Source organism: Kogia breviceps, chromosome 12 (genome assembly GCF_026419965.1).
Source record: "Kogia breviceps isolate mKogBre1 chromosome 12, mKogBre1 haplotype 1, whole genome shotgun sequence".
NCBI lineage: Eukaryota > Metazoa > Chordata > Mammalia > Artiodactyla > Physeteridae > Kogia > Kogia breviceps.
In genome coordinates, this window is record NC_081321.1 from 95,953,208 (window position 1) to 95,981,041 (window position 27,834).

The window sequence follows — 27,834 nt, forward strand, 5'->3', positions numbered from 1 at the left end:
GCTACCAACAAAATGCTTATGGTGCTATGCGGGAGTATAACAAGAGGAACTTAGATTGGGGCTTGGATGAGGCATCTTTTAGGAAATACTTAGCTAAGGTCTGAAGGATGAGTAGGAGTTAGTAGAAGGGAAGCAGAGCTTCAGAGGTAAAAAAGAGGTAAAAAGCACCGCGGCAGGAAGGAAAATGGCAGTTTGAGGAACTGAAAGGAGCCCTCAGGCAGCCCTATGGCTGTGGGCTTCCCCTAGCCTTCCTGAGGTACCCCATGTGAGGCCCAGAACCCTTCCTTTGTGTATCCCCTGTGTTACACTGAGCTATTTCTGGCAAGCTCAATTATTAAATTCCTTAAAGGCAGAGATTATCTTAATTCTATTTTGGACACTCAATACATTACAAATAACCAAGTTTTATTGATCCAAGATAAAACCCTGATAGGAAGTCAGAAGGCTTTCATCTCAACGAGTTGCAGTGTAACACTGGGCCAGGCCCCTGGATTCTCCAGGACTCACAACCTTTTTCAGATTTATGGTGTCAAAGACCTACTTGACTGGAAGTCTCCAATTATGAATGTGGCTCCTCAGGATAACTTGCTTATTGCCTCTAGCAGACAAAAAGTACAGGTAGTTGAGTTAGGGTAAAGGATGTGTCTGAATTTGAATTTACTTAAACCAACCTCCTCCCATATCCTTTTCTTTTTCTGGTGGGGGTGCTGCACTGAGAGGTGTGTGGGATCTTAGTTCCCCGACCAGGAACTGAACCCATGTCCTCTGCATTGGAAGTGCATAGTCTTAACCACTGCACCACCAGGGAAACCCCTCCCCTCATATCCTTAATGTGAGTACATATGCACTTTGTGAGACAAATCAACCAAGTTCAGTTCTAACTCATTCGAGTACATTTTGTCTCATTGCCTTCACCATTACTGGAAGCCATCTCTTCAGTTCAATATTCAAGTTGGACAGGAAGGGGAAACAGCAAAGTTTCTAAAAATAACTTTGGTTTACCTATCATAAAAGGCATGGGTGGTTTTGAATTCCAGTAGTAATAAGAGAACAAGGTGCTTAATGAATCCCAGTACCTTTATTTTGAATCACAAATTCCTGGGTGACTAAAATTCCTAGAGTTAAAATTAAATTGGGAAGGGGCTGACTACCAGAAAATAAACACCTACTTTATGAATACAATAGCAACAGAAAGGGTTTCCAATTTTTAGAAGAAAAATAACATGAAGCAGCACCACCTGGTGGGTGTTACAAGATGAAATGCCCACATCGACTGTTCTGAGAGCCCCCACCGCACTGCAGGTGTTTCGTCAAGGACAGCTGCCATCAGAGCTGCTGCAAGGCCATGCTTCTCACTGCAGCTAGCCTCACAGTCAGCTCCTCAAACAGAAGACTGAAATGATATATCATTCCTGTCTTAGAAGCTTTTGGTGTACAGAACTTCTCGATGTGGATTAACACAGCCTTGCTTCTTGAATTTAAGGAATGCCATGAACCAATCTATTAATTTGTCTGTGGTACGGTCTGCCAGAGTGCTCTGCGAAGAATCTCTTTTTCCATTCCTACCATGGCTGGGTGAGAGGAGAGGAAAGGGTGGAAAGGTGCCAGTGTACAAATAGGCAATTCAGGTGATGCTCTGTCCTCCATTTCCTTTCTGTAGGCATTTCTTTTGGCAGCTGCAGCAGCTTGACGGGGGGAGGAAGAGGCAGCCCACCAATCACCTCTTCTTGAAGCCATATTTTTTGCGTTCATAGAAGAGATCTGTCTTAGAGCTCCCCAAATTGACAATCTTTGGGCAACCATCTCTCTGGAAAACAGAATAGATAAGTTGTTAAAAGTCTCTGAGCTTGAACTGAGAGGAATTTAAGATAAAAATAACTTTTGGATTAATGGTTTAGCCATTCATCTTACCAGTTCAGTTATCCTATTTGACCAATCAAGTATTTACTAAACACCTAGAACATGCCCAGGGCCTGTCCACTGTTTATCCAGTGGCCTGCACTTATAATGTTGGATTCTTAGCCCACTTTTGTTACTAATATGATATAGTGGAGGAAGAATCTAAAACTCTTTAATGCGTTCAAAGGATTTTCTCCAAGTGAGAGGTAAGAAATGGTAATAATCATATACAGATCAAGCTTCCTAGCTCTCTTTCACTATCCCAAGAAAGGAGAAAATACCAACGGAAAAAAAAAACTAAAGACTTTAGGAAATAGTACCTTACATCTTAAATATCATAAGAGAATAGTGAGTTTGATGTGTCCGTATTAATTCACTTAACCGGACACATGGTCTTGGGGGAAGAGTGCTCCTGTGCCAGAGACAACTGTTGACAGCTCATACTCTGATGTGTAGTGACACCTTCCCCTGGCCGTTTTGTGAGCTTGAGTGGTTTCAGTGAAGCCCTTGGGAAGCTGTGTTTTGCAGGAATGATGATTCCAATCAGTTGACTTGGGATGATGGGAGGAAAATTGGGGGAATTGCTACTGGAAGAAACCTTCTTAGATCTCATTTTATTAAACACCCATGTCAAAGGTAGCTGTTTCCTGTGACATTGGGCTATAGAATGAATTAATGAATCAAGTCCTTAGGCATCTCATTTCTAATTCAGCTGACTTCTCTTTTTGGGGACTGATATCAACACTGCACAAAAATCTCTGAAACCACACAAAGCCAACACTAACATTTCATTATTTTCTAGAAAACATGTACCATGTATTACACTGAGAACCACCATCTGTGGAGTTTGGTGTGCTTAAGCAAGCCAGGTTGTGGGCCCAGCCCCACCAATGGCTTGCTGGGTGAACTCAAGTAAGCCACGTAATCTGTACTGAAAGTCCTGGTACAAATGTGGGAAGAGCTGCCTCTCCTGGCCCCAGGTAGCCTGCTATTAAACACAACAGTGCTTTAAGCCCTTTAGGGATGCTTTGAAATTTTACGGTATGATGACAGCCTGTTCAGGTTTACTCTGCCTCACTGACTTGTGTGACTGGGGGCAAACCACTTCTGTCTGGATTTGTATCCAACTATAAAATGACTGGATCAGGTCAATGTATATAAACTGTATTTACAGAGCCCTAGAGAGTGCTGAGAGGTGCCAGGTGACAGTAGGACTCATCCCCCAACCTGTGCAGCTGTGTTCTCACTCTTATTAAGATTGTAGGGACTTCCCTGGCGCAGTGGTTAAGAATCCACCTGCCAATGCAGGGGACATGGGTTCAAGCCCTCATCCGGGAAGATCCCACATGCCTCAGAGCAACTAAGCCCGTGCACCACAACTACTGAGCCCGTGTGCCTAGAGCCTGTGCTCTGCAACGGGAAGCCACTGCGATAAGAAGCCTGCGCACCGCAATGAAGAGTAGCCCCTGCTCGCCACAACTAGAGAAAGCCCGCGCTCAGCAACGAAGACCCAACGTACCCCCCGCCAAAAAAAAAAAAAACAAAAAAAAAAAGGTTGTAGGCTCTGGAGATAGGTGACCTGAATTTTGAGAAGTTATTAACCTCCTTGTGTCTCTTTTTAGTCACATATTAAATTACTACAATGGTAGAACCAACCTTACAGAATTAAGAATCAATATACTTAGAACAATGCCTAGCATATAGCCAGCCCTTAATAAATTATAAGAAATTGCCAAAAATAAACATCAGCAATTTCATGACGGTTCACCTAACACACAGACACACATATACACACACGGCTTCTGTGTAAGATACTTTTTGAAGATGGGACTCTACATGTTAAAAAGTTGAAAAAAAAAATCGGAAAACCAACGCATTGGATTATTAGCTCTTTGGCTTTTCTTGCCTAAACTCCTGTTTTTTATTTTCTACACATCTCCTGTGGGTCTCGTGGTTGTTCCCAAATTCCACCAATGCTGTGAAGAGGTGAGGATGTGTGCATCGGAACTGGCTGGCTTTTGTGAATATGCCTGTGAATGGAAAGCATGAAAAGGAAGATGGAAGGACTGTTAAGAAACCTCGAGGGCTTCCCTGGTGGTGCAGTGGTTAAGAATCTGCCTGCCAATGCAAGGGACCCAGGTTCGTGCCCTGGCCCGGGAAGATCAACCAATTGTATGCCTGAATACAGATTTCATCCTTTCTCAATCCTCCCAGAGGATGACAGATTTTCCCGTTCTGAGCATATGGCATCTTTATTTTAGGCAGCTATGGCTTGAATTGAATGTCCATGTTTAATGGCCACTTCATTTCTAAAATTTCATTAAAAAAGGAGACACTAGACTGCCAAGTGCTTGTTTTCATTATACTAAACATGTCCATTAAAACATTCCCAGGAGAAGCCTAAGATGGGCTCCTGTAGCAACCACCAAGAAGAACTCAATGCCTATGGATTTCCTTTCTGAGGAGGGCTATATGTCAAGTCTGTTTCTATGTCACAAGAGCAAGCTACAAAAACTACCCTGAAAAAAACCAAACAACAACAAAAAAACTATGCTGGACTTGGTCCTGGTGAAAATCCAGGACTTCCAAGTAATACTTAAAAACTAACACTAGGGACTTCCCTGGTGGCGCAGTGGCTAAGAATCCGCCTGCCAATGCAGGGGACACAGGTTCAAGCTTCAAGCCCTGGTCCGGGAAGATCCCACATGCTGCAGAGCAACTAAGCCCGTGCACCACAACTACTAAGCCTATGCTCTAGAGCCCGCGAGCCACAACTACTGAGCCCACGTGCCACAACTACTGAAGCCCACACGCCTAGAGCCCGTGCTCCGCAACAAGAGAAGCCACTGCGATGAGAAACCCGCATACTGCAATGAAGAGTAGACCCTGCTCGCCGCAACTAGAGAAAGCCCGCACACAGCAACGAAGACCCAACGCAGCCAAAAATAAATAAATAAATAATAAGTTGGGTTAAAGAAAAAAAAAAAGGCCTTATGAAAGGACACCACTAGGTTTAGTCAGACAGCTTGGACTTGCCACTTATTAGCTGGGTGAGGGGCTGTAAATGGAGATAATAATAATCCCTATTTAACAAAGCTACTGTGAAGAATAAGAGAGACAGCATATGTGTGTGTGTGTGTGTGTGTGTGTGTGTGTATATATATATATATATATATATATAAAACTACCTACTCTGCATAAGGAAATATTAAGAATTATTATTAATCTTTTGGGAATTCCCTGGTGGTCCAGTGGTTAAGACTGTGTGCTTCCACTGTAGGGGGCCTGGGTTTCATCCCTGGTCCGGGAACTAAGATTCCACAGCCAGGCAACGCAGACAAAAAAAAAAAAAAAAAAAAAAAAAAAAAAATATATATATATATATATATATATATATATATATATATTTATTTATTTTTAAAGATTTTATTTATTTATCTATCTATTTGGTTGCATTGGGTCTTAGTTGCCGCACGTGGGATCTTTGTTGCCATCTGCTGGATCTTCATTAGGGCATGTGGCATCTTTTAGTTGCAGGCTCTTTTAAATGCAAACTCTTAGTTGTGGCAAGTAGGATCTAGTTCCCTGAGCAGGAATCAAACCCAGGTCCCCTGCATTAGGAGAGCAGAGTCTTAGCCGCTGGACCACCAGGGAATTCCCAAGAATTACTTATCTTTTGCCTTACGCCTTATCCTAGATTAGGTAACCAGATGCCTTATACTAGCCTATCGGTAGTATATCACACTTCCTTTTATTGTGTCATAAGAAGAATAAAAGCTGACTCATGGGTTTCCCACCCCTCTCCCCAAGAAGCCTACTTTTGGTAGAGACCTACAGCCCTCTACCCTGGCATGTGGCTTAAGAAGTTGAATAACTAGCCACTGCCACCACACAATGTCAAGGGGCAAAAATGTCATAAGAAGAATTGCAATCAATTCTGCAAAATCAAACCAAAAGCATTCTCTAGCCACTTCGAGCTGAAATCAACTTGAACTGTCCCAAGTTCAGAAGCCACCACATCCACCCAAATAGTCCTTAACGACAGTTAAGAGAATTACTGAGTGGCTATTACACACCATGCACTGTGCTAGGACTTAAAAATGCAGGATACTGGGAATTCCCTGGTGGCCTAGTGGTTAGGATTCTGGGCTTTCACTGCCATGGCCTGGGTTCAATCCCTGGTTGGGGAACTAAGATCCCACAGCCATGGGGTGGGTGGCCAAAAAAAAAAAGGATATTATTTCTGAATAAAAATAATGAGAAAAAAAATAACGAGAGAGAGAGAGACATCAAAGGAAGAGAGGGCTTTCCAAATTGCCAGTGTTGACAAACATTTGCCTCTTGCATTTTTGTCCTCGATGCAATAAGTGCGTTTTGTTGGACTACATCCAGTTTGGCTCACAGACCTTGAAGAAATTATAACCTAGATGGCTAGATGAACATAGTCATCCACAGACCACAGGAGTGGATGGCAAAGTGTTATTAAATACAAGGGAGGCTCCAATGAAAAGCTTAGTATATACTCACATCTTTCTCCTGGATGGTGCACTCCTTGCAATAATAGGCATCGGAAACCCCGGGGCCTCCACAGATCACACAGCGTCCCTGGTAAGACCCATAGTTACATTCATCACATATGCGCACCAGGGTGCAGGGACGCACATAGGAGTCACAGATCACACACTTGCCGTCACCTGTGAGGAAAAGAGAATGGAGTCATGCCCACGTGCAAGTACTTCAAGTCCTTTGCCCTCCTCCTGTTAATGGGGAAACACACTGGTCTTCTGATGGTGACTTTAGGGCCTGCTACTTTGGCATCACAAAACTTGGCTTACCTAGTGTCCAGCTCAATCTCCACAACACACAGGAAAAGTCAGTCAACTAATGGGTAAAGAGCTTAGAATAGCACCTGGTAGATAAGTCTATATGATTAACGGGCAGAACGCTGTGTGTGCTGGGGACGGGGTCATGCTACTTCTGGTCCACAGCTAGAGACTGTTCTCAAATTAGTGTCTAAAATGTGCAAGTTGGAGTGGGGCGGTGGCCTTTAGTTGCAGCCTGGCATTGTGTTAACATGCTTCCAGTCACATCTACTCAAAGCCCTCTTAGCGGCACGGCTGGAAATGCCCGTTGGCTGTCTCCACAGAAACTGAGTGGGACGGGTGGGCTGTCTGGGGAGGCGTGTTCCACTCACATTTTTCACACAGTCTTCCAATGGCTGCAAAATGAAAGACGGTAAAGAGTACAATTAGGATTAAGGTTTTGACGGAGAGCGGACAAACATCCTCGAGCTTGAGGTGGGGACAGGAGCAGGGACTACAGTGAGCCCTGAGGAAGTCTTTCCATCTTATCCTCATAAACTTCAATCCGAACCAAATCCACACCCTCCCGAAGTCCCTCCCAGGTCCTGGGCAAACTGAGAATTTCTCCGGACCCCATCCCGGCAGCCCGCCTCAGGCTCCCATCACGCACGCCCCGCCCTCTTTTCATCAGAGACCAAAAACCCACGCGCTCCTACACTACCGACGGTGAGGCGGGAAACGTGGCGCCGCTGAGGCAAGACCCTAAGGAAGTGATGGGAACCCCGGACTCCTCAGGTTCTAATACTATCCCCACCGAGACAATCGGGGGCAGGAGGCCGTCTCACCAACACCAGCCTGCTTGCGGCAAAAGATCAAGTCCGGGTGATGTTTAGCCATAGCTCCCTCTATGCCACCGGAAACTTAGGGAACTTCCGGCCGACCTTTAACCTCCATTGTTCCTGCCTCCTGGTCGCCGTGATTGGTTCTCTAGGTTTCCATCAGCGTTTACAATCTTTGCACGAAGCCCCGGTCGTTCTCGCGCGATCACATTTCAAAGACAAATTTCCGTCCTACTGGGGAGTCAGGTCCTGGCAGGTGCATGAAAGTCATCAAAAAGAAAAACAGATAAACCTTTCGAGATCTGAATGGAAGATACAAATTGCAAAGTGCAAAGATGAAGCTTGCACTTCGATAACACATCTTCGTTCCCGGTATTTACTTCCTCAAGTGTTTTTATGCAGCTTTGTCCTCTCCCCTGTAGGTTCCTCACACGTGAGCTCCTCCCAAGGCGCTCGCAGGGCTCGGCGCCTCTGGGTAGGCCCAGCCTTCACTGCGTTGCGTTTCTATTCAGGCCACGCCCCCTACCCGAAGGCTTTAAGTACGCCGTGTGCACGTCATTTTCAAGCGACCTCATCTTTGTCAGTGCACAAAATGGCGCCTTACAGCCTGTTGGTGACCCGGCTGCAGGTGAGAGCGAACTGAGGGCCCTCTGGGTTCACGGGGGCGGGGTGCGTCCTCCTGTGCTTACGGTTGTGGGCGAGGCAAGGCGAGGCGGGCCCGACCTCCGGCCGGCTTTTCGTGTACCTGTCCCTGCAGCGGGCCCCGCGCCCGAGGTCAAGGCGTCCCCGGCTCAGTCAGCTCTCCCACCCTTGTCTCCGCCCCGCTGGAAGCGTGGGTCTCAGAAGCGGCGGCCAGGTGAAGAGTGGAGGCACCTCTTTTGAGGGCCGCACTTTCTCCCCTGTAGAGTTTTTTTTTTTTTTTTTCTTTTTCTTTTGCCGTTCCTCAAGGTGAGGACAAGGTGACTGGGGGGCGCGGTGGTTGTTGAGCCCGCTAGGTTCAGAGCCCGAAGTCCTCACTTCTCATCTCTCAACAGCAGACCCTTGCTAGCCAGGTGCATCCGTGGTTGCCAAACCTGAAGTTTGGAGGAAAAAAACTATTACCTATTCCATCTTGTGGGGATCCTGCGGAACATATAGCCAGGAGTTCGAGGGGGCCTTCCGTGCCCAGATGTAGTAATTAATAACGATAACAGTAGTCTCTCGCCTTTGCACAAGATTGCAAGACTTAATTCCTCATATCATTTGGTTCATATAATCATTTGGTGAGATGACTATTCTCATTTGATAGATGATGAAACTGTTAGAAAGTAGGTAAAAGTTCCTGCTCTCTCTGAATGTTACCGAAGTGCTGTGGCCTGAGCATCTGCCCCACTACCCGTCTGTTCTCTGTTCTTGTTCATGTCAGCCTGCCCTGAGAACTTTCTGAGCCCGAGTGTGATCCTGGACCTGACATTTGTATTTGTGAGAGTACCAGAATGGAGTATTTTGAGCTCATACTTAGTTGCTTTTCAATTACTAGATGGGAGGGTAAAAGTGACTCAACAATTTGACCTTGACTGTCCTGTTATGAACCATCTAGAAAATTGACTGTGACTGCCAGATGTTTTTTCACTCCTAACTTGACAATCCTAGGAAGGTGTTATACTCAGATTCAATGTCAGGCATGTATTCCATTAATAAAAATAAAGTGAGCAAGCATTTATAGATATTCTCTGACAACCTTTTACATTTAACTTTGTGGTTCTACTTTGGATCAAGCAGCACAACTCTGATTACAGAATTGAAAAAGCAGTTTTGTACTGTATTCTCAAAAAGTGTTGTGTTACCAGAAGTTGTTTTTTTTTTTTTTTTAAGTCACATTGCTTAAATTTATTTATTTATTTTTGCTGTGTTGGGTCTTCGTTTCTGGGCTTCGTTTCAAGGGCTATCTCTAGTTGTGGCAAGCGGGGGCCACTCACTATTGTGGCCTCTCTTGTTGCAGAGCACGGGCTCCAAACGCTCAGGCTCAGTAGTTGTGGCTCACGGGCCTCGCGGCATGTGGGATCCTCCCAGCCCAGGGCTCGAACCCGTGTCCCCTGCATTAGCAGGCAGATTCTCAACCACTGCACCACCAGGGAAGCTCACATTGCTTAAATTTAAGCCATATGGTTTAAAGCGAAATCATCATTTATTTTATGATCTCTAAATTCTGGGTAAAAAAAGGGATTTGCTAATTATCTCTTTAGATGTTTTGATTCTTCGGGTTAACAAAGTGGAAATAGTGTTTCTTTCTGATCCTCCTGACCCATGATGTAGTGAAGTTAGGCAAGATTATTTGATAAGGTAAATTATTACAGATTTATTGAGCTTGGAAGAGAGGACTGATAATCACAAAGGATCTTGGAATGCATGAGTGTTAGACCTGTGTAGGAAGTCTGGACTATAGTTTGTATTCTACCCAGTGCAAATGACCTTGAACTTGAGAACTGAATCCCAGTTTCCTCATCTGTCAGTTGGGGATTATGTTCATTGACAAACATTTATTGAGTTTTTGGTGGTCGGCTTCTATTCATATTGTTATGATGATTGTTGTAAAGTGATGCGAGATCTCCTATAACCCTGCGGTACACGTGCGTGCGCCAGGTGGGCACTGCGGTAGCATGGACGCTTTGGATCGAGTTGGAAAGCCCAAAACAAAAAGAGCCAAGAGATGCCTTGAGAAAAGAGAACCGAAACTCAGTGAAAATATTAAAAATGCTATGCTGATTAAAGGGGGCAATGCAAGTTCAACAGTGACACAAGTACTTAGAGATGTGTATGCACTGAAGAAACCATATGGAGTTCTGTATAAAAAGAAAAATATTACAAGACCATTTGAGGATCAGACATCATTGGGATTTTTTTCAAAGAAGTCAGATTGTTCTTTATTCATGTTTGGCTTCCATAATAAGAAGCGGCCAAATAATCTAGTAATAGGTCGTATGTATGACTACCACGTGCTGGATATGATTGGAGTAGGTATTGAGAAGTTTGTCTCCCTTAAAGGTATTAAGAATAGTAAATTTCCGGGGGGAACAAAACCCATGTTAATATTCACAGGTGATGATTTTGATGTAACAGAAGACTACAGAAGGCTAAAAAGCCTTCTTATTGATTTCTTCAGAGGCCCCACAGTATCAAATGTCCGCCTGGCTGGTTTAGAGTATGTTCTGCACTTCACTGCACTGAATGGGAAGATTTACTTTCGAAGCTATAAGTTGCTGTTGAAGAAATCTGGCTGCAGAACACCTCGGATTGAATTGGAAGAGATGGGACGCTCATTGGATCTGGTTCTGAGGAGGACACACCTAGCATCAGATGACCTTTATAAGTTATCTATGAAAATGCCCAAAGCCCTCAAGCCAAAGAAGAAGAAAAATGTCTCTCATGATACTTTTGGTACAACTTATGGAAGAATTCATATGCAGAAGCAAGACCTAAGCAAACTACAAACCAGGAAAATGAAGGGGTTGAAGAAGTGACCTGCAGAAAGGAAAGCAGAAGACCAGGAGAAAAAAATCAAAGAGAATTAAAAAGGATTGATGGAATATAGCCAATAACTGCATTTTTATTGTAGTCTTTACTTAGAATTATCAAGCATCAATTATTTCAGAGTTTCTTGTAAGGTTTTATTGTATATTTTTATAACTTGATAATTTACCTAAATTATATATTATATACATTGTGAACAGTAACACTAGTATTAGGTTGAAAGTTAGGCTCTTACTGGAGACATTACACCCTGGTATGCCATTTTCTCTCTGTGATGTGACATTTCCCTCTGCCTACCCCCTACAAAGTCTCCTATCTCATTGGGTGGGTGAGTGAGGAGGGATCTCCAGAACAGTCGTTGGTATTTTAGAAAATTTTGGGTTAAGCTTTAGATAAAGGGAGGAAGTTATGGAAAGTAGAAATGGTCCAAAGTAACTATATACATGCTCAGTATGAGCTACCTGGAAAGTTGACCCCATCTCCCAGCATATACATAAAACCTGACTTTTATTTTTTTACTTTCCTGTTGTTTTACCTGAAATTCTACCAGTTAGAGATCAATTTTGAGATTTTAAGCTGTGTGTCTTAAAACAGATCTTTGAGATGTCCACTACCTGATCATTGACATACTATCTTACTATTGATTATTTTAAGAGATTCTGCTGCTAAATGGAGCCCTATTTCTCTTCTTTGGGAGAAAGGAAGTTTTGATAAGGGTTGAAGTGAGAAAGGAGAGATTAGATAAGTTAAGACACATGACATTTTAGGGTACTGGGTAGCCGTAGGTAGCTAAAGGTCACATGAAGGCCCTGGTTGTTTGCATACAGAGTAGGAGTAAGCCAAAGCCAAACAGCTTATTTTGAAATTTTCTTGAAAACTGGCCCTATGCCTAGGAAAATGGGGGAAAGCTTTCTGCTTCCTACTCCTAGTAGTGCAAACTTGTTTTCCCTAAATGTACAATTTAGTTTCCTTGACTGAGTCCCTGACAAAGAGGCTCCTTTATACAAGCACACGCCAATTATGCTGTAAAAGTACAAACATATATAAACCATGATGTGTTATGTAAAGTAAAAAAAAAAAATAGAATAAAGTGATGAGAAAGTAGAATATATTTGTTTATGATCATCATGTTGTCCAACTTCCTCTTTTATAGATAGACAATCCAACACCTTGAGAACCTGGGTCTCTTTGTTTGTTCATTTAGCTAAAATGAATGAACAGCATTATACCACACTGTCTCCTAATAGCCAGGCTGTCTTAAGTAACAGCCAGCTACCACTATGCTCTGAAAACCTTGTAAATTTACCTCTTTTGTGTTTAGCTACATTTGAGAAGTGATGGTACTACTTTAGTTGTCGTGTCTACAGAACCCTGTCTATGCATTCAATTTATTACTACCTTATTCACCACATATTTACTGAGTACCCACTGCTTCCTCTGGATACAGTGAAGCAAAAAAAGCAGACAATTTTTGTTCTCGTGAAACTTCAGTATATTCTAATGTATCCTACTGCAGAGGACCTTGGGGGTCTTTCTCAGCTAAAGTATTTTGGGCAGAAGGCCAAAGGTCTTGGTTGGACCTTGGCTGGACCAAAGGTGAAGGTAGATGATAGAATGATGGCAATTACTACTACCACTAAGAGTAGCTAACATTTACCTTACTGTGCTGGTAGTCTCACATGATCCTGTGAGATATGGCAGATTTATTAGCCCTGTCTTATAGGTGAAGAAACAGGATTAGAGCAGAAAAATAGTGTAATGGCTAAGAGCATGGATTCTGGCATCACACTATCTTATTTGAATGCTGACTCTAATACTCACTTGCTGTGACTTTGGGCAAGTTACTTCACCTCTCTATGCCTGTTTCTTCACCTGTAAGATACAGATAATAGTATATCTGACTTACCTAATAATCATAGTTGCAAAGTATTTAGAACCCTGCTGGCATCTATTAAGTGCTATATAATTGTTAATTAAATTAAAGTAGACTTGTCTAGGGCATCACTAGTTGTTACAGGATGTGATTTGAATCTGCTCTTTTCTGACTCCCAAGGCTGAGGTCCCAGCACCTGCACTATGGTACTGCTTCCCTTTGGCATCAAGACTCAGCCTGTAAACCAGGGCACCATTAATGGTCCATAACCAGAAAACAGTGTTCTTTAAAGTGTTCTATTGTTTGATAGTACGTGCTATCAGGTAGGAAGATAGAAACAGAGTGAAGAAAATGGAGGTGAAATTTTTGAAAAGCCACATTTACTCTCTGGTTTTTTAAATTAACTTTTGTGTAAATGACCACGGATGGTAAATAAAAGTGGTTGGGCACTTCCAGATACATTTTAGATTTTGGTTTTGCCTTGAGGTACTGGGATGCTGAGTTCTCATCCTGTGACCTTGGGGAAGTCACGTAACCTCCTGCATGTAAATCTGAAACAGCAGTTAACTACAAAGAAGTCTGACACGTTTGCAGAAGTTATAAGTGCCTGTATAAAGTGCCATGTTTTAAAAAAAAATCTTGCTTTGAATTGGGAAACAGGTCATCCCTATTCACTGTGGTATCTTCTCTGGTGTCCTATAGTCAGCTGTTGATTTGAAGTGAATGAATGAATAAATGATTGAATGGATGAGTAAACAAACTTCCAATCTTAAATTTGGGCAGAGGAAGAGGGGAGCCCATCATTGCCTTTTTTTTTTTTTTTTTTTTTTTTTTTTTTTTTTTTTTTTTGCGGTATGCGGGCCTCTCACTGTTGTGGCCTCTCCCGTTGCGGAGCACAGGCTCCGGACGCGCAGGCCCAGCGGCCATGGCTCACGGGCTTAGTTGCTCCGCGGCATGTGGGATCTTCCCGGACCAGGGCACGAACCCGTGTCTCCTGCATCGGCAGGCGGATTCTCAACCACTGCGCCACCAGGGAAGCCCCCATCATTGCCTTTTAAAAAAATTAATTAATTTATTTATTTTTGGCTGCATTGGGTCTTTGTTGCTGCGCGCGGGCTTTCTCTAGTTGCGGCGAGCGGGGGCTACTCTTCGTTGTGGTGCACTGCCTTCTCATTGCGGTGGCTTCTCTTGTTGCGGAGCACGGGCTCTAGGTGCGCGGGCTTCAGTAGTTGCGGCACGTGGGGTTAGTAATTGTGGCGCATGGGTTCTAGAGCGCAGGCTCAGTAGTTGTGGCGCACGGGCTTAGTTGTTCTGCGGCATGTGGGATCTTCCTGGACCAGGGATCGAACCCGTGTCTCTGCATTGGCAGATGGATTCTTAACCACTGCACCACCAGAGAAGTCCCACCATTGCCTTTTGAACCAACTGTTCCTAAAATGTTTATTGAAAGCTTGCTATGTGCCTAGCACTGTTCTGCACACTGAGAGTGTAATAATGAACAGGAGTAGTGGAGCTTGTATTATAGTTCTGGGGAGACAAAATAAAAAAGTTAGACAAGAAAATTGTAGCTGTGAAGTGGGACAAGGAAGATGAAACAAGATAGTGTGGTAGAGAGAATAGGGGTGAGGATGTGGCATGTGGCTTTAACGAGTGGTTGGGGAAGGCCTCTCAGAAGAGGTGACATTAAGTGATAAGAAGGCGGCCCTTCAGCATTTGGGGAGGGGAGACTTGAAGTAGAAGGAGCAGTGTGTGCAAAGCACCTGAGATAGGTCTGAGGGTAAGAAGTAAGGCCAGCGTGGCTGAGGCGATGAGAGGAAGGTCTGAGCAAGAGGTAGGAGCCAGGGTCATGTCAGCTCGGGTAAGGAAATTGGGTTTTACTCCAAGTGTAATGAAAATCCACTGGAAGGTTTTAAACTGTGAATGACAGGATCTGATTTACGATTGAGAGGAATCATTCAGGCTGCTGCATGGATGATGGACCACAGAGGGACGAAGGAGGAGGCAGGGAGACCAGTGGGGCCTGTTGGGATTATCCAGGGGGTGATGAAGGTGTCTGGGGCTGGGGTTCTGGTAGTGAAGGTATTTTGGAGGCAGGTGGGTTGGGTGTGGAGTGTGAGGGACAGGGAACAGTTAAGGGTGACTTTTAGGTTCGGGGCCTGAGTAACGGAAGGATGGGCGAACTTGAATTCAGTAGTCATGTGTTTGCGTAGTACTTGCAAAACTTAGTCAGGAGCCGAAGCTCCTTTATAAATTCAACAAGTATCTGTATTTCACAGGTGAGGAAGCTGGATGGGGTCAGGTGTCTTGCCGCAGGGTCTCTCACTTGAGTATGAGCTTCTGTCTGAAGTGAGCCCTGTTCATCTTGGGCATTATTCTGCTACCTGGTGTCTCCAAGAGGGTCATCTGGGAAAGTATTTAGAAGGAGGATTGGGGCTTGAGCCGTCTGTCTTCATTGGCTCAGTGTTCTTTGACCCACCTTGTTTTCCCAGCAGGTGGTTTGGGAGGCAGCGGTAGGCTCTGGGCTTCTCGGCATAAAGGAGGTGAGGGACTGCACCGAGGCTGCTTTGTGGGGCGGGGAGGACTTGGATGAAGTTTGTCGAAAGGTACAATCTTCTGGTTGTAAGATAATTAAGTACTAGGGATGGAATGTACAACATGATAAATATAATGAACACTGCTGTATGTTATATATGAAAATTGTTAAGAGAGTAAATCCTAAGGGTTCTCATCACAAGGAAAAAATATTTTTCTATTTATTTGATTTTGTATCTATATGAGATGATGGATGTTCACTAAACTTATTGTGGTAATTATTTCATGACGTAAGTGAAATCATTATGCTGTACACTTTAAAACTTATACAGCTATGTCAATTATATCTCAATAAAACCAGAAGAAAAAAAAGTTTTAATAAAAATAAACCAAAAAAAAATAGGCAGCACATACAATATCAGGAACCTTTGGAGACTTCCTCTACCACATACTTACCATGTGGCTTCGAGCAAGGTCCCTACCCTCTGTGGCTCTCAGGTTACACATCTGCAAAATGGGACAATTCATAGCTACCCTCCAATTAAGAAGGGTCCTGAAGGCCTAGTAATAATTGGAAAGTTCTTTTTTTAAATATTTATTTTATTTTTTAAAAATTTTGGCTGCCCTGGGTCTTAGTTGTGGCATGTGAGATCTTTAGTTGCGGCATGTGGGCTTCTTAGTTGCGGCATGCGGGCTTCTTAGTTGCGCATGCATTCGGGATCTAGTTCCGGGATCTAGTTCCCCAACCAGGGATGGAACTCGGGCTCCCTGCATTGGGAGTGCAGAGTCTTACCCACTAGACCACCAGGGAAGTCCCTGGAAAGTTCTTTGAACTCTAATACACTATAAAAATTTGTGAATAGTTTCTAATGTTATTTTAGGAATAGCCCTTTTCTAATACTGAGACAAAGGGCAGACTTCTTCCTTAGTTTGTTCCAGAATGAACCTGTAGAAGCCCTTCTATATTTAGGGGATCCTAAAAGGCATGGAGAATGATTTTCTTGGATTCATTCTGCAAAGCTTGGGCCAAAGGAAAGGGCACCACCTTTGTTGTGTGGCCCTGGGCAAAATAGTTACGTTCCAGAGCCTCAGTTTCCTCACCTGTAAAATGGACACAGTATCTTCTGCCTCTGAGTATTAAATGGGACTGTGTATATAAAGTACTTGGGGGAAATCTGGTGCAGGGTATGGGCACTTGGTGAAAGTTAGTCTGTGTCTTCAGTCTTGGAGATGGTCTGCAGCCTCCCTTGCCACAGCATTTATCCTCAAGAGTGGTTCTTGGGATTTCTCTGGCAGTCCAGTGGTTAAGACTCGGCACTTTCACTGCTGTGGGCCGAGGTTCGATCCCTGGTCGGGGAACTAAGATCCCGCAGGCCGTGAAGTGCAGCCAAAAAATAAATAAATAAAAATAAATAAAAAATAAAAAAGACTGGCTCTGGGGAAGTTGCTTGCTCCTCCGTGCTGTCTATGGATATCAGGTGTGTAGTAGTTGTGCAGGAAAATCTCTTGGGTACTGTCCTAAGAGAGTTGGGGGAAGAGGCATAAATGAATCCACTGGCTTCCTGTTTTCTAATTCTCTAAGTTGAAGGGCAGCATTGAGAAGATGCGCTCTAGAATTACATTTGCAGTATCACCATCATTAAAATATGAAGCTCCTTGGGGAATTTAGGCCCAGTTAGGAGGATTTCTGCCTTCACCTTGCAGAGGGCGAGGCAGTTTCCGGGTGGGAGCTTCGATCCTGTGGCCGGCCAGTTGTGGGGGTCTGCAGAGAGGCCTTGGGGATTCCTGTAACTGCCACACTTCTGTGCTGCGTAGCTGGGCTCCTTCACCTTCGGCTGGATGTGTGTGTTGTTACTGTTTTGTTGTTGCTGCTCACTGAGAGCTGCAGAGCTGATTTAAGACAAGGGCCCGGCCTGTGAAAGAGCTTCAGTGCTGATGAGGAAGAAGTCATGGCTTAGCAACTATAATACACTGGGCTGAAGCAAGAAAGGGAGGGGGCGTGCTGGGTGGAGCTAAATTCAGGCCAGACCATCCAGGAACTTGCATGTTTGGTGGCATGTTTAGTCTGCCCCACGGCACCGTTGGTATTAGAGATACTGATAATGAGCTGTCAGACCCGCTGTGCCAGTCACTGAGCTAGGTCTTGGACAAACACTGCTTCACTTGACCTTCACAGCAACCCTAAGATGTGGGTGTCATTAGCCTGTTTTAACCATGATGAAATAGACCCCCATTGGTTAAACGGCTTGCCTGAGGTCACAACCAGCATGCAGCAGAGCCAGATTTTGAATGCAGGTTTGTTTGACTGCAGAACTCAGGCTTTTTACCACTCAAGCTGTTCCCCCAGAGAACTCCCCTGGGCATAGAGAGTAGAAACTAGATCTCTGCAGAGTAGGCTGGATAGAGGGGACACAGTTCGGTTGGCTCTGTGCCCTGTTTGCATATGGATCTATTTGAGGCCGTGATTGCCTCCTGCCCCAAATACAGCAGAGCTTGAGAGGGAGAGGCCAGAGCTGTGGGTCAGCCTCGCAGGCTGCCTATTGAGCTTACAGAGGATGCCCTTTGTAAGTATTCAAAGGGCTGCTGCCCCAGGGGGCCAGAGCAGGGTTTGGTGTGTCTAGAGTCTCTGCTCCAGACAGCAGCAAAGGAGAATTAGGCAGATGAGTGAATCTATCAACTCATTTTTTAAAGGAACCCCCTACTGCCTTGGAGCCCATTTAGAGGCTGTGTCTTGGAGAGACATGGCTCCCTGCCCCCTTTCCAAGCCTCTGAAAAGGACTGTTCATGGTTCCGTGAACAGGCACTAATGGCTCAGCACAGCCTCTGCCAGAGGCACTCACAACTTGAGTTTGAAAGCAAGATGAAGAGACTAGTGTTCAAATCATGGTTCTTCCTTCAGTGTCCTAGGCTCTGAGTATATAGTGGTGATCAGATTAGACAAGTTTTCTGCCTTCATAGAGCTTACATTTTAGTGCAATTATTTACCTTCTTATCTGTCTGAGTCTCCATTTTCTCATTAAAACAGAAGACAGAATGACCTATAACAATCCCACTTGGCACAGTTGTTGGGAAGATGACATAAGATAACCTTTGTGATCTTGCTTGGCACAGTTTTGTTTCTTTTCATTTTAGTTCTTACCAGACTCCCTGGTGGGTCCACTTTGGTTGTATTCCTTCCTTCAGAGTTTGTTCTATGTCAGTAAATGCAGGATCAGGAGAGCCTCCCTTACTCCTTGGGAGCCCTAGAGATTTGTATCCCACCCAGCAAGGGAGGGGGCACTATCCAACCGAGAAGCCAGATTCCACCAGAGGCGTTGAACAGTTGGGACTGAGCCCCTATGGAGCACTGAGCCCACCTGGCTGCTGGGCCTGCGGAGGTTGGGAGACACTGTCTGTAGCATAGTGAGAAGGGCATGGGCTCAGCAGGTTCCCAGCTGTGTGACCTTGGGCAGGCCACTTCCTGTCCCTGAGCCTCTCCATCTTCAGGGCAGTTAGTGAGGCTGAGCTCTGTCCAGCAACGTTTATAAGAGTGGCTGGCATGGAGCAGTGTGTTAACTACTGCAATTTACTCCAAAACAGATCTGAGGGCACCTGGCTGCTGGTCACCCTGATGGGAGACTCCCACCCAAGGAGAGGGAGTTTTGTAGCGAGGAAGTACTGTAGGAGTGCTTAGAATGGAGAAGACACGATTATGGTTTTCGGTGATTTGAAGGGCTGAAGTGTGGAGGAGTGATTAAGCTCATTTGATCTGGTTCCAGAGGACGGGGCTAGGAAGCGTGCTGGGTACTTTCACGTAGGTACTCTCCTTTAATCCTCACTACAGCCTGTGAAGGTGTTATTCCCACTCACAGATGAAAAAGGCTGTGTTTAGAGGGCTTGAATAAAAACACACAAGTTTACACAGCTTGTTGTGGGTATGGGATTTGAGCCCACGTTTCCATTGCTAGAATCTGTGCCTGATTTAATGGAGGTGTGTTTCTGAACAGAAGCATTTGTTGTTGTAAAGTATTAGAATTGTCTAGTAGTGGAACAGACTTTCTGGAAGAAAATTAGCTTCCTGGATTAATCATGTTGAATCAGGGGCTTGTAGAAGTTGCTGAAGAGAGGTTTTCTGCCTTGAGGCTTCCCTTTGGCACCCTAGTTCCTGAGAAAATGGAGGCTGAGGGTTTAGTGGAAGTATCTGTTCTAGATAAAGGCCTGGTATTTACTCATGAGAATTTCACAAGCCCCGAGACTTGGGCTCCAAGCATGGGGGAAAATTTACCCATTTCCTAGTTGTTGTGACATCTGTGTGGATGGCCTATGGATGATCTCTGGAATGTCTCTGGGCCCTGGGGCCAGGTTGAACCAAACGTTGAGTGTGTTTTACTTTTGGACTTAGGAAATAAAAACAAAACCCCAGTAAGTTATTTTTTAAAAAATACGCCCAAGTCATCATCCTTCTTTAAATAATACTGATGTGGACTACTCATACGCCAGCCACAGTAGTCAGATATTATAAGACTCAGTAATATCTATTTTTAAGGTAAAATTAATTTCTTACTTTTTTTCATATTTGTAAAGGTACCCCTTGTAGGAAACTTGGAAAATACAGAAGTATAAAGAATACCATAAAAATTACCTATAATTATTCGTAATACCCAGAGATAACCCACCCCCACCCAGAGATAACTACCATTAACATTGTAGTATATTTCCATCTAGTATTTTTTAAATGTTATAATCCAAATTAAAAATATATTTAATAGTACATGTATTTATAATTTATATTTCTTTAAATTTTTTTCTGATTGTAAAAGTTCAAATTAAATACATATAAAAAATAAAAAATTGTCCATAATTTCACCCTCCAGGGATAGCTCCTGTTAACAGTTTGGCATCTATTCCATTTTGATTTTATCTGATTTCTTTAATTCATTTGTATCCAAATCAGTACTTAGAATTGCCAGGGTTCACTGGGCGCTTGGAAGGCTCAGTGTTTTGGCTTAGAGCCAGGCTGTCTTTGAATGCTGGTGTATCTGTGAGACCTTGGGTGAGTTTCTATGCTTCTCCTGCCCTCAATTTCCTCATCTGTTAACTGGAGGTCATATACAGTAGGGCTGTTCATCCATGTAAAGTGCTTATAACTTGGCACTCAATAGAAAGTATTAAGTATCACTATTACTACTACTACTAGTAATTATTATTATCATCATTGTCTTTGCTTAGAAACCTCAGCCCTACCACCTGTTCAGTTTGGGCTCAGTAGGTATCCTGGTGCCAGGGACTGTGGGGAGGTGTAGATTCAGCACAGACTGGTGTTTAGTGCCTCTCTTGGAGTCACTGTTAAATACCACAGGGTACCTGACATCAGGCCAGGGCGTCTGGTGGAGGGGTCTTGGAGTAAGTACTCCTGGATGGGCTCTGGGGAGTTGTAAAATTGTGTTGTTTTATGTGTTGTCTAAATTTTCTCCATGAAATCTGTCCTTACTTTTTTAAATGGGAGGAAAAACCCTAGTAAAGGCTGTTTAAAAAACAAAAAACAACCTGCTTTGTAGCATTTTACATAATAATTGCTATTATTTGGGAGCTCATTCACATAATTTCAGACCTCACATAATACTGTGGGTATTTATTCCCTTTTTCCAAGTGAAGAAACTGGGTTCATATATAAAATAGATAACTAATAAGGACCTACTGTATAGCACAGGGAAGTCTATCCACTCAATACTCTCTGATGGCCTATATGGGAAAAGAATCTAAAAGAGTTGGAGGTATGTATATGTATAACTGAGTCACTTTGCTGTACACCTGAAAACTAACACAACATTGTAAATCAACTGGACTCCAATAAAAATTTTTAAAAAAAGGAGAGAGAAAGAAACTGGGTTCAAAGATGAAACCTGGGGCTTCCCTGGTGGCGCAGTGGTTGGGAGTCCGCCTGCCGATGCAGGGGACGCAGGTTCGTGCCCCGGTCCGGGAAGATCCCACATGCCGCGGAGTGGCTGGGCCCGTGAGCCGTGGCCGCTGAGCCTGCGCGTCCGGAGCCTGTGCTCCGCAACGGGAGAGGCCTGCGTACCGCCAAAAAAACAAACAAACAAAAAGATGAAACCTGCTTGACACCACACAACTAATAAATGGTAGAGCTGGGCCTTTGAGCTATACCTAAGTTCTTTTCACTGTGTAAGTAAACCACAGGTCATAATTCAGCCTCCTGAATCAAACCTGCTGGGTTTCTAACCTGACCTTCCACCATTTCCTGCTTTGTCTTTTACCTCGCACCATTTTGAGTGACTTGTAACTCCTGCACACTTCACTTGATGATTCTGTATCTTTTTATGTACTATCTGTCCTCTGAGTGCCTTGCAAACCCTTATTTATCCTCCACAGCCCTGGACAGTGAAGTCTTGCCTGGGCATCCCAAGCAGAGCTAATTGTTCCCTCTCCTGTACTCCTGCTCCTTGTGTGTGTTTCCTTCCTGAAGCAGGTCACAGTGGGTTACATTTACTGCTGATTGTGGCCAGACTAAGATATATAAATGTAGGGACTGTCTTATTCTTCTTGTTATCTGTGTCCTATTGCTTGGCACAGAATAGGTGTTCAAGTGTTAAAATACAAATGTGCTTATAGGAAATAGGTTACATGATAAGCCACCATCAGCTTATTCCATTGAATACTTTTACCCCTCTTGAATGCATTACTACATGGCAGCCACAGTGACTTTTTATTTTAATGCAGATATAATCCTGCTTCAGTGGCTTCCCATTGCTTTTATTTTTAAAAATTTTATTTGTTTATTTATTTTTGGCTGCATTGGGTCTTCATTGCTGCACGCGGGCTTTCTCTAGTTGCGGTGAGCGGGGGCTACTCTTCATTGCGGTGCGCAGGCTTCTCATTGTGGTGGCTTCTCTTGTTGCGGAGCATGCACTCTAGGCGCGCGGGCTTCAGTAGTTGTGGCTCGTGGGCTCTAGAGCGCAGGCTTTAGTAGTTGTGGCACACAGGCTTAGTTGTTCCGTGGCATGTGGATCATCCCGGACCAGGGATTGAACCCATGTCCCTTGCTTGCACTGTCAGGCGGATTCTTAACCACTGTGCCACCAGGGAAGTCCTTCCCATTGCTTTTAGAATCAAATTAAACATTTAACATGTCCTACTGTAAATAAAGCTCATACTTATATGAAAAAGTCAAAGCCTGACCAATTGATTGGTAAAGGTACAGTGAACCACTTTCATATTCTGACGGTTCATTACTTATATACAGACTGAGAAGAGTAAGCCGAAGTTGCCAGCTCCTTGGGTCCTAGTTGCATACACCGAAAAGGGCGGCACCAAAACAAAGGGAGCTGATGACTGCACTGAAAGTTGTGGCAGCCCTGATGCCACTAAGCGGGTTTATATCCTGCAGCTCTAGTCTGAAGAGTCCAGGGCAGAAAGCTCCACACCTCATCAGATCCTGGGAGGCGAGGAGAAACTGTCTCATGACTGCCTCCCAGGAAGATAAGGAGCAAGTGGGAGATGGCCTCACTACTCCTTTAGAGGCCTTCTACCGTCTGGTGTTCCGAGGTATTCTGCCAAGACTCAGATAAACTATAGTTCAAGGTTGCTACGGTGCTTTTCTCATACACCTGCAAGGTCTGTCATGATACCTGGCTCCATTTTACCTCTTAGCCTTATTTTCTGCCGTTTCCACTGCCCTTTGCTCACTTTGCTCTAGCCAAGCTGGCTTTCTCTTTCTTCTTTCAACTACAGGTGCTTCCCTGCCACAGGGCCTTTGCACATGCTGTTCTCGCCACCTGCCAGGTTCCCTGGATTCCTTTTCCTAAACTGCACTTTCTTTGCCTGGCTAACTCCTAGTCAGGTTTCAGTTCTCAGATTAAATATCACTTTCTTGGAAAAGCCCTTCCCGTAGTCTAGATTAGGTTCTCCAGCTTTATACTGTTATAGCTGCTTAACCTTTCTTTCATAGCACTTCTCATATCGTTGCTTCCATAGTCTCTTTAGTGATTACTTGATATCTGTTTCTTCACCAGATTGTAAATTCAGCAGTGGGAGGGACTGTGTCCGTCTTGCTTATCTCACTAATTCAGGCACCACAGCACAAAGTCTGGGGCTGGATAAATATTTGTTTAATGAATCAGTACTACTTCAGTTTTTTTTAAAAAAATAAATTTATTTATTTATTGTTTATTTATTTTTGGCTGTAGTGGGTCTTCATTGCTGCACGCGGGCTTTCTCTAGTTGCGGTGAGCGGGGTCTACTCTTCGTTGTGGTGCGCGGGCTTCTCATGGTGGTGGCTTCTCGTTGCAGAGCACGGGCTCTAGGCACGCAGGCTCAGTAGCTGTGGCTCGCAGGCTCTAGCGCGCAGGCTCAGTAGTTGCTTTGCATGGGCTCAGTTGCTCCATGGCATGTGGGATCTTCCTGGACCAGGGCTCGAGCCCATGTCCCCTGCATTGTCAGGCGGATTCTTAACCACTGCGCCACCAGGGAAGCCCCTACTTCAGTTTTTTTTTTAAAGAGAGTAACTTTATTTATTTTTAATATTTATTTATTTGGTTGCATGGGGTCTTAGTTGCAGCAGGTGGGCTCCTTAGTTGTGGCTCCAGGGCTCCCTAGTTGCGGCTCACCAGCTCCTTAGTTGTGCCACACAGGCTCCTTAGTTGTGGCATGTGAACTCTTAGCTGCAGCATGCATGTGGGATCTACTTCCTTGACCAGGGATCGAACGCGGGCTGCTTACATTGGGAGCGTGAGGTTTTATCCACTGCACCACCAGGGAAGTCCCTGCTTCAGTTTTAATTAGGGTAGTAGTGTGGTAGAAAAAGTGTTGACTTGAGAATTAAGTGACTTGAGTTCTGCTCCAAACTGCTGTTAACTAGGTATGTGACCTGGGGCACTGTTCATCTGTCATGTGAAGAAAAGATATCTGGTGATCTGGGGTCACTTTGGGTTTTGATAATCTATGATTCTAGATGAACCATTTAATTAGCCAAGTTCTAGAAGGATGGGACTTAGGATGAGACTCCTACTGCCTACTTGACATCTCCACTTGGGTGTCAGACAGAAAAACTCCCGATCTCACCCCCAAGCCTGCTCTTCCTATTGCCTTCCCCATTTCAGTTTATAGCAACTCCATTCTTCCAGTTACTCAGGCCCAAAACCTCAATGGTATTCTTGACTATCCTCTCATGCCTCTTGGCCAGTTTGTTAGCAAATCCTATTGTTAGTACTTTCAGAGAATATCCAGACTCCAACCCCTTCTCACCACCTCCACCATTACCACTTTGGTCCAAATCACCACCATCTTTGACTGGGGTATTGTGTTGGCCTCCTGTCTGGTTTCCCTGCTTCCTTCTATTCTATGTACAGCAGCCAGAATGATCCTTGTAAATAAGTCGGACCATGTAATTCTCATTCAGAATTCTCTATTAGCTTCTCTTCTCACTCAGAGTAAAGTCCAGAATCTTTACTGTATTCTACAAGGTCCTATTCAACCTTTCCTTTTTTTTAAAGATTTGTTTATTATTTATTTGTTTTATTTATTTTTGGCTGTGTCAGATCTTAGTTGTGGCACGTGGGTCTTCGTTGAGGCATGCAGGCTCTTTCGTTGTGGCACATGGGCTTCTCTCTAGTTGTGGTGTGTGGGTTTTCTCTGCTCTCGTGGCGTGTAGACTGGGCGGGTGGGCTGTGTAGTTTGTGGCACGCAGGCTCTGTAGTTGAGGTGCACGAGCTCAGTAGTTGTGGCGCGTGGGCTTAGTTGCCCTGCGGCATGTGGATTCTTAGTTCCCTGAGCAGGGATCAAACCCGTGTCCTCTGCATTGCAAGGTGGATTCTTTGCCACTGGACCACCAGGGAACTCCCTAGGTCCTATGCAATCTTGGTCTTGCCTCTTACTGTATTCCTCCTTGTTTATTCTGCTCTGGCCATACTGGCTTCCTTGCTATTCCTTTTCTCCCCCCTATATATTTTTTACTTTTAAATATTTACCATTTTAAGAATTTTAAGTGTACAGTTCAGTAGCATCAAGTACATTCACATTGTTGCACAACTATCACCACCAGTCATCTCCAGAACTTTTTCATCTTCCCAAACTGAGACTGTACCCATTAGACACTAACTCCCCATTTCCCCCTCCCCCCACCCCCTGGCACCCACTATTCTGCTTTCTGTCTCTATGAACTTATTAATTACTCCAGGTACCTCATACAACTGATCACACAGTATTTGTCCTTTTATGACTGGCTTAGTTCATTTAGCGTAATGTCTTCAAGGTTCATCTGTGTTGTAGCATGTGTCAGATTCTTTTTTAGGCTTTTACAGATCCTTTGTTAAGTCTAACTAATATTCCGTTGTATGTACCACATTCTGTTTCTCCATCATCCATCAATGGACACTTGGGTGGGTTGCTTCCACTTTTTGGCTATTGCGAATAATGCTGCTATCAATGTGGGTATGCAGATATTTCTTCTTGTTCTTTGAACACAACGGGCACTACCTCACTTTGGAGGATCCTTACACTTTCTGTGTAGAATACTCTTCCTTCACATACCTGTAGGTTGACCTTTTGTCAGGTCGTTGTTCAATGTCACTTTCTCACTGAAGCCCTTCCCAACTATCCTACTTTAAATTGCACCTCCCCCTACTTCCCCGGGTCCCTCTCCCATTGCTCCTGCTTCATTCTCTCATGACACTTACCGACATCTGACTGAGGTTTTACTTGTTTCTCTGTCTCTACTTGTCTGTCCCCTCCCCGCCCTTAACCTTCCGGAATGTCAGTCCCAAGAGAGCAGGGAGTATTGGAACATTTTGTTCATTGCTGTACCCTCAGTGCCTCCAGCAGTGTCTGGCACCCGTAGTCACTCAGTAACTAGTTGATAGATGGACAGACGAATGTGTAAACAAATGGGTAAGGTTTGGTGGTAGGAGGGAGGGGAGACAGAGAGAATGACAGTGAAGATAGATGTTTTTCACCAGAGTCAACCCTGCTTATCATTTCTCGTATTTCTGGCTGCTACTGAGATTATAAAGTTAATATTAAAACCTAGCTTTTTCTTCATCCTTGTATCTTACTTCTCCAGTGACTGCTACTGTCCCCCAAAGACAGTGTTCTGGGAAAGTTGCATGGTAGAGGGCACCAACGTGTACACACAGAATTGAGAGGATCAATGTGAGGTTGCAGGTTTTAAATTTTTTGAAGTAAGGACACCAAAACAACAACCCAAACCAAAAAACCACTATATCATTCTCTGTTATCACCATTATTTCTTTTTCTTTTTTTTTTTTTTTTTTTTTTTTGCGGTATGCGGGCCTCTCACTGTTGTGGCCTCTCCCGTTGCGGAGCACAGGCTCCGGACGCGCAGGCCTAGCGGCCATGGCTCACGGGCTTAGTTGCTCCGCGGCATGTGGGATCTTCCCGGACCAGGGCACGAACCCGTGTCTCCTGCATCGGCAGGCGGATTCTCAACCACTGCGCCACCAGGGAAGCCCCACCATTATTTCTTAAAAGGGCCTTTTTTTGCTGTATGCGGGCCTCTCACTGCTGTGGCCTCTCCCGTTGCGGAGCACAGGCTCCGGACGCGCAGGCCCAGCGGCCATGGCTCACGGGCTTAGTTGCTCCGCGGCATGTGGGATCTTCCCGGACCAGGGCACGAACCCGTGACCCCTGCATCGGCAGGCGGACTCTCAACCACTGCGCCACCAGGGAAGCCCAAAGGGCCTTTTTAACATCAAAGGTATAGGAAGGAAAGACAAAGAACATGTTTTAAATGTAATAAATTTAACTTTTTAAAAAAACTTGCTACATTATCTTTTTTTTTTTTTTTTTTTTTTGTGGTATGCGGCCTCTCACTGTTGTGGCCTCTCTCGTTGCGGAGCACAGGCTCCGGACACACAGGCTCAGCGGCCATGGCTCACGGGCCCAGCCGCTCCGCGGCATGTGGGATCTTCCCGGACCGGGGCACAAACCCGTGTCCCCTGCATCGGCAGGCGGACTCTCAACCACTGCGCCACCAGGGAAGCCCTACATTGTCTTTATTTTCCCTATTTTCCTGGTGGATAGTTGTGTGCAGGCAGGCATCAAGTGGGCGGGCTGAGGTTTGGGGTCCTCTGGTGCAGTAGGTGGAATGCTGCAGAGAGCCTGGTGATGCTCTGCAAACGCCTCTGGTGACTCATTCGTTGTCGCTGTTTGCCTTTGATGTTTGTAAGTAATTTTTTTAAAAATTGAGTTATAATTGACATACAACATTGTTTTAGTTTCAGGTACACAGCATAATGATTATTTATTTGTACGTATTGCAAAGTGATCACCACAATAAGACTAGTTAACGTCCATCACCATACATTTTATGTAACTAATTTTTATTTATTTATTTATTTTTGCGGTATGCGGGCCTCTCACTGTTGTG

General features: G+C 44.4%; 2 protein-coding genes and 1 pseudogene across 2 annotated transcripts in view; 2 read left to right on the top strand and 1 right to left on the bottom strand.

The window, feature by feature from the left end:
• Positions 1–384: 384 nt before the first annotated feature.
• Positions 385–8,013, bottom strand: PHF5A (PHD finger protein 5A). Its single transcript, XM_059081126.2, has 5 exons — positions 7,921–8,013; positions 7,547–7,789; positions 7,094–7,117; positions 6,427–6,593; positions 385–1,807 (listed from the first exon to the last, which is right to left on the bottom strand). The coding sequence occupies exons 2-5, from the start codon at positions 7,596–7,598 to the stop codon at positions 1,718–1,720; spliced, it is 333 nt and encodes a 110-aa protein (XP_058937109.1). The 5' UTR covers positions 7,599–7,789; positions 7,921–8,013; the 3' UTR covers positions 385–1,717.
• ACO2 (aconitase 2) overlaps positions 7,765–27,834 on the top strand; it is a 56,283-nt gene continuing 36,213 nt past the window's right edge. Inside the window, exon 1 of the mRNA XM_059081048.2 lies at positions 7,765–8,168. Within this exon, the coding sequence (XP_058937031.2) occupies positions 8,133–8,168 (36 nt within the window). The 5' untranslated portion in view covers positions 7,765–8,132. The remainder of the gene's footprint in view (positions 8,169–27,834) is intronic.
• Positions 10,153–11,128, top strand: LOC131766599 (ribosome production factor 2 homolog pseudogene; annotated as a pseudogene).

Bases quoted from the DNA above. Each gene is read 5' to 3' on its own strand.
- PHF5A (XM_059081126.2), bottom strand. From the start codon at position 7,598: ATGGCTAAACATCACCCGGACTTGATCTTTTGCCGCAAGCAGGCTGGT. The intron at 6,594-7,093 runs GTGAGTGGAACA...TTTTCCTCACAG, and splicing joins TGGAAGACTGTGTGAAAAAT to GTGACGGCAAGTGTGTGATC. The intron at 1,808-6,426 runs GTGAGTATATAC...TCTGTTTTCCAG, and splicing joins GCACCATCCAGGAGAAAGAT to AGAGATGGTTGCCCAAAGAT.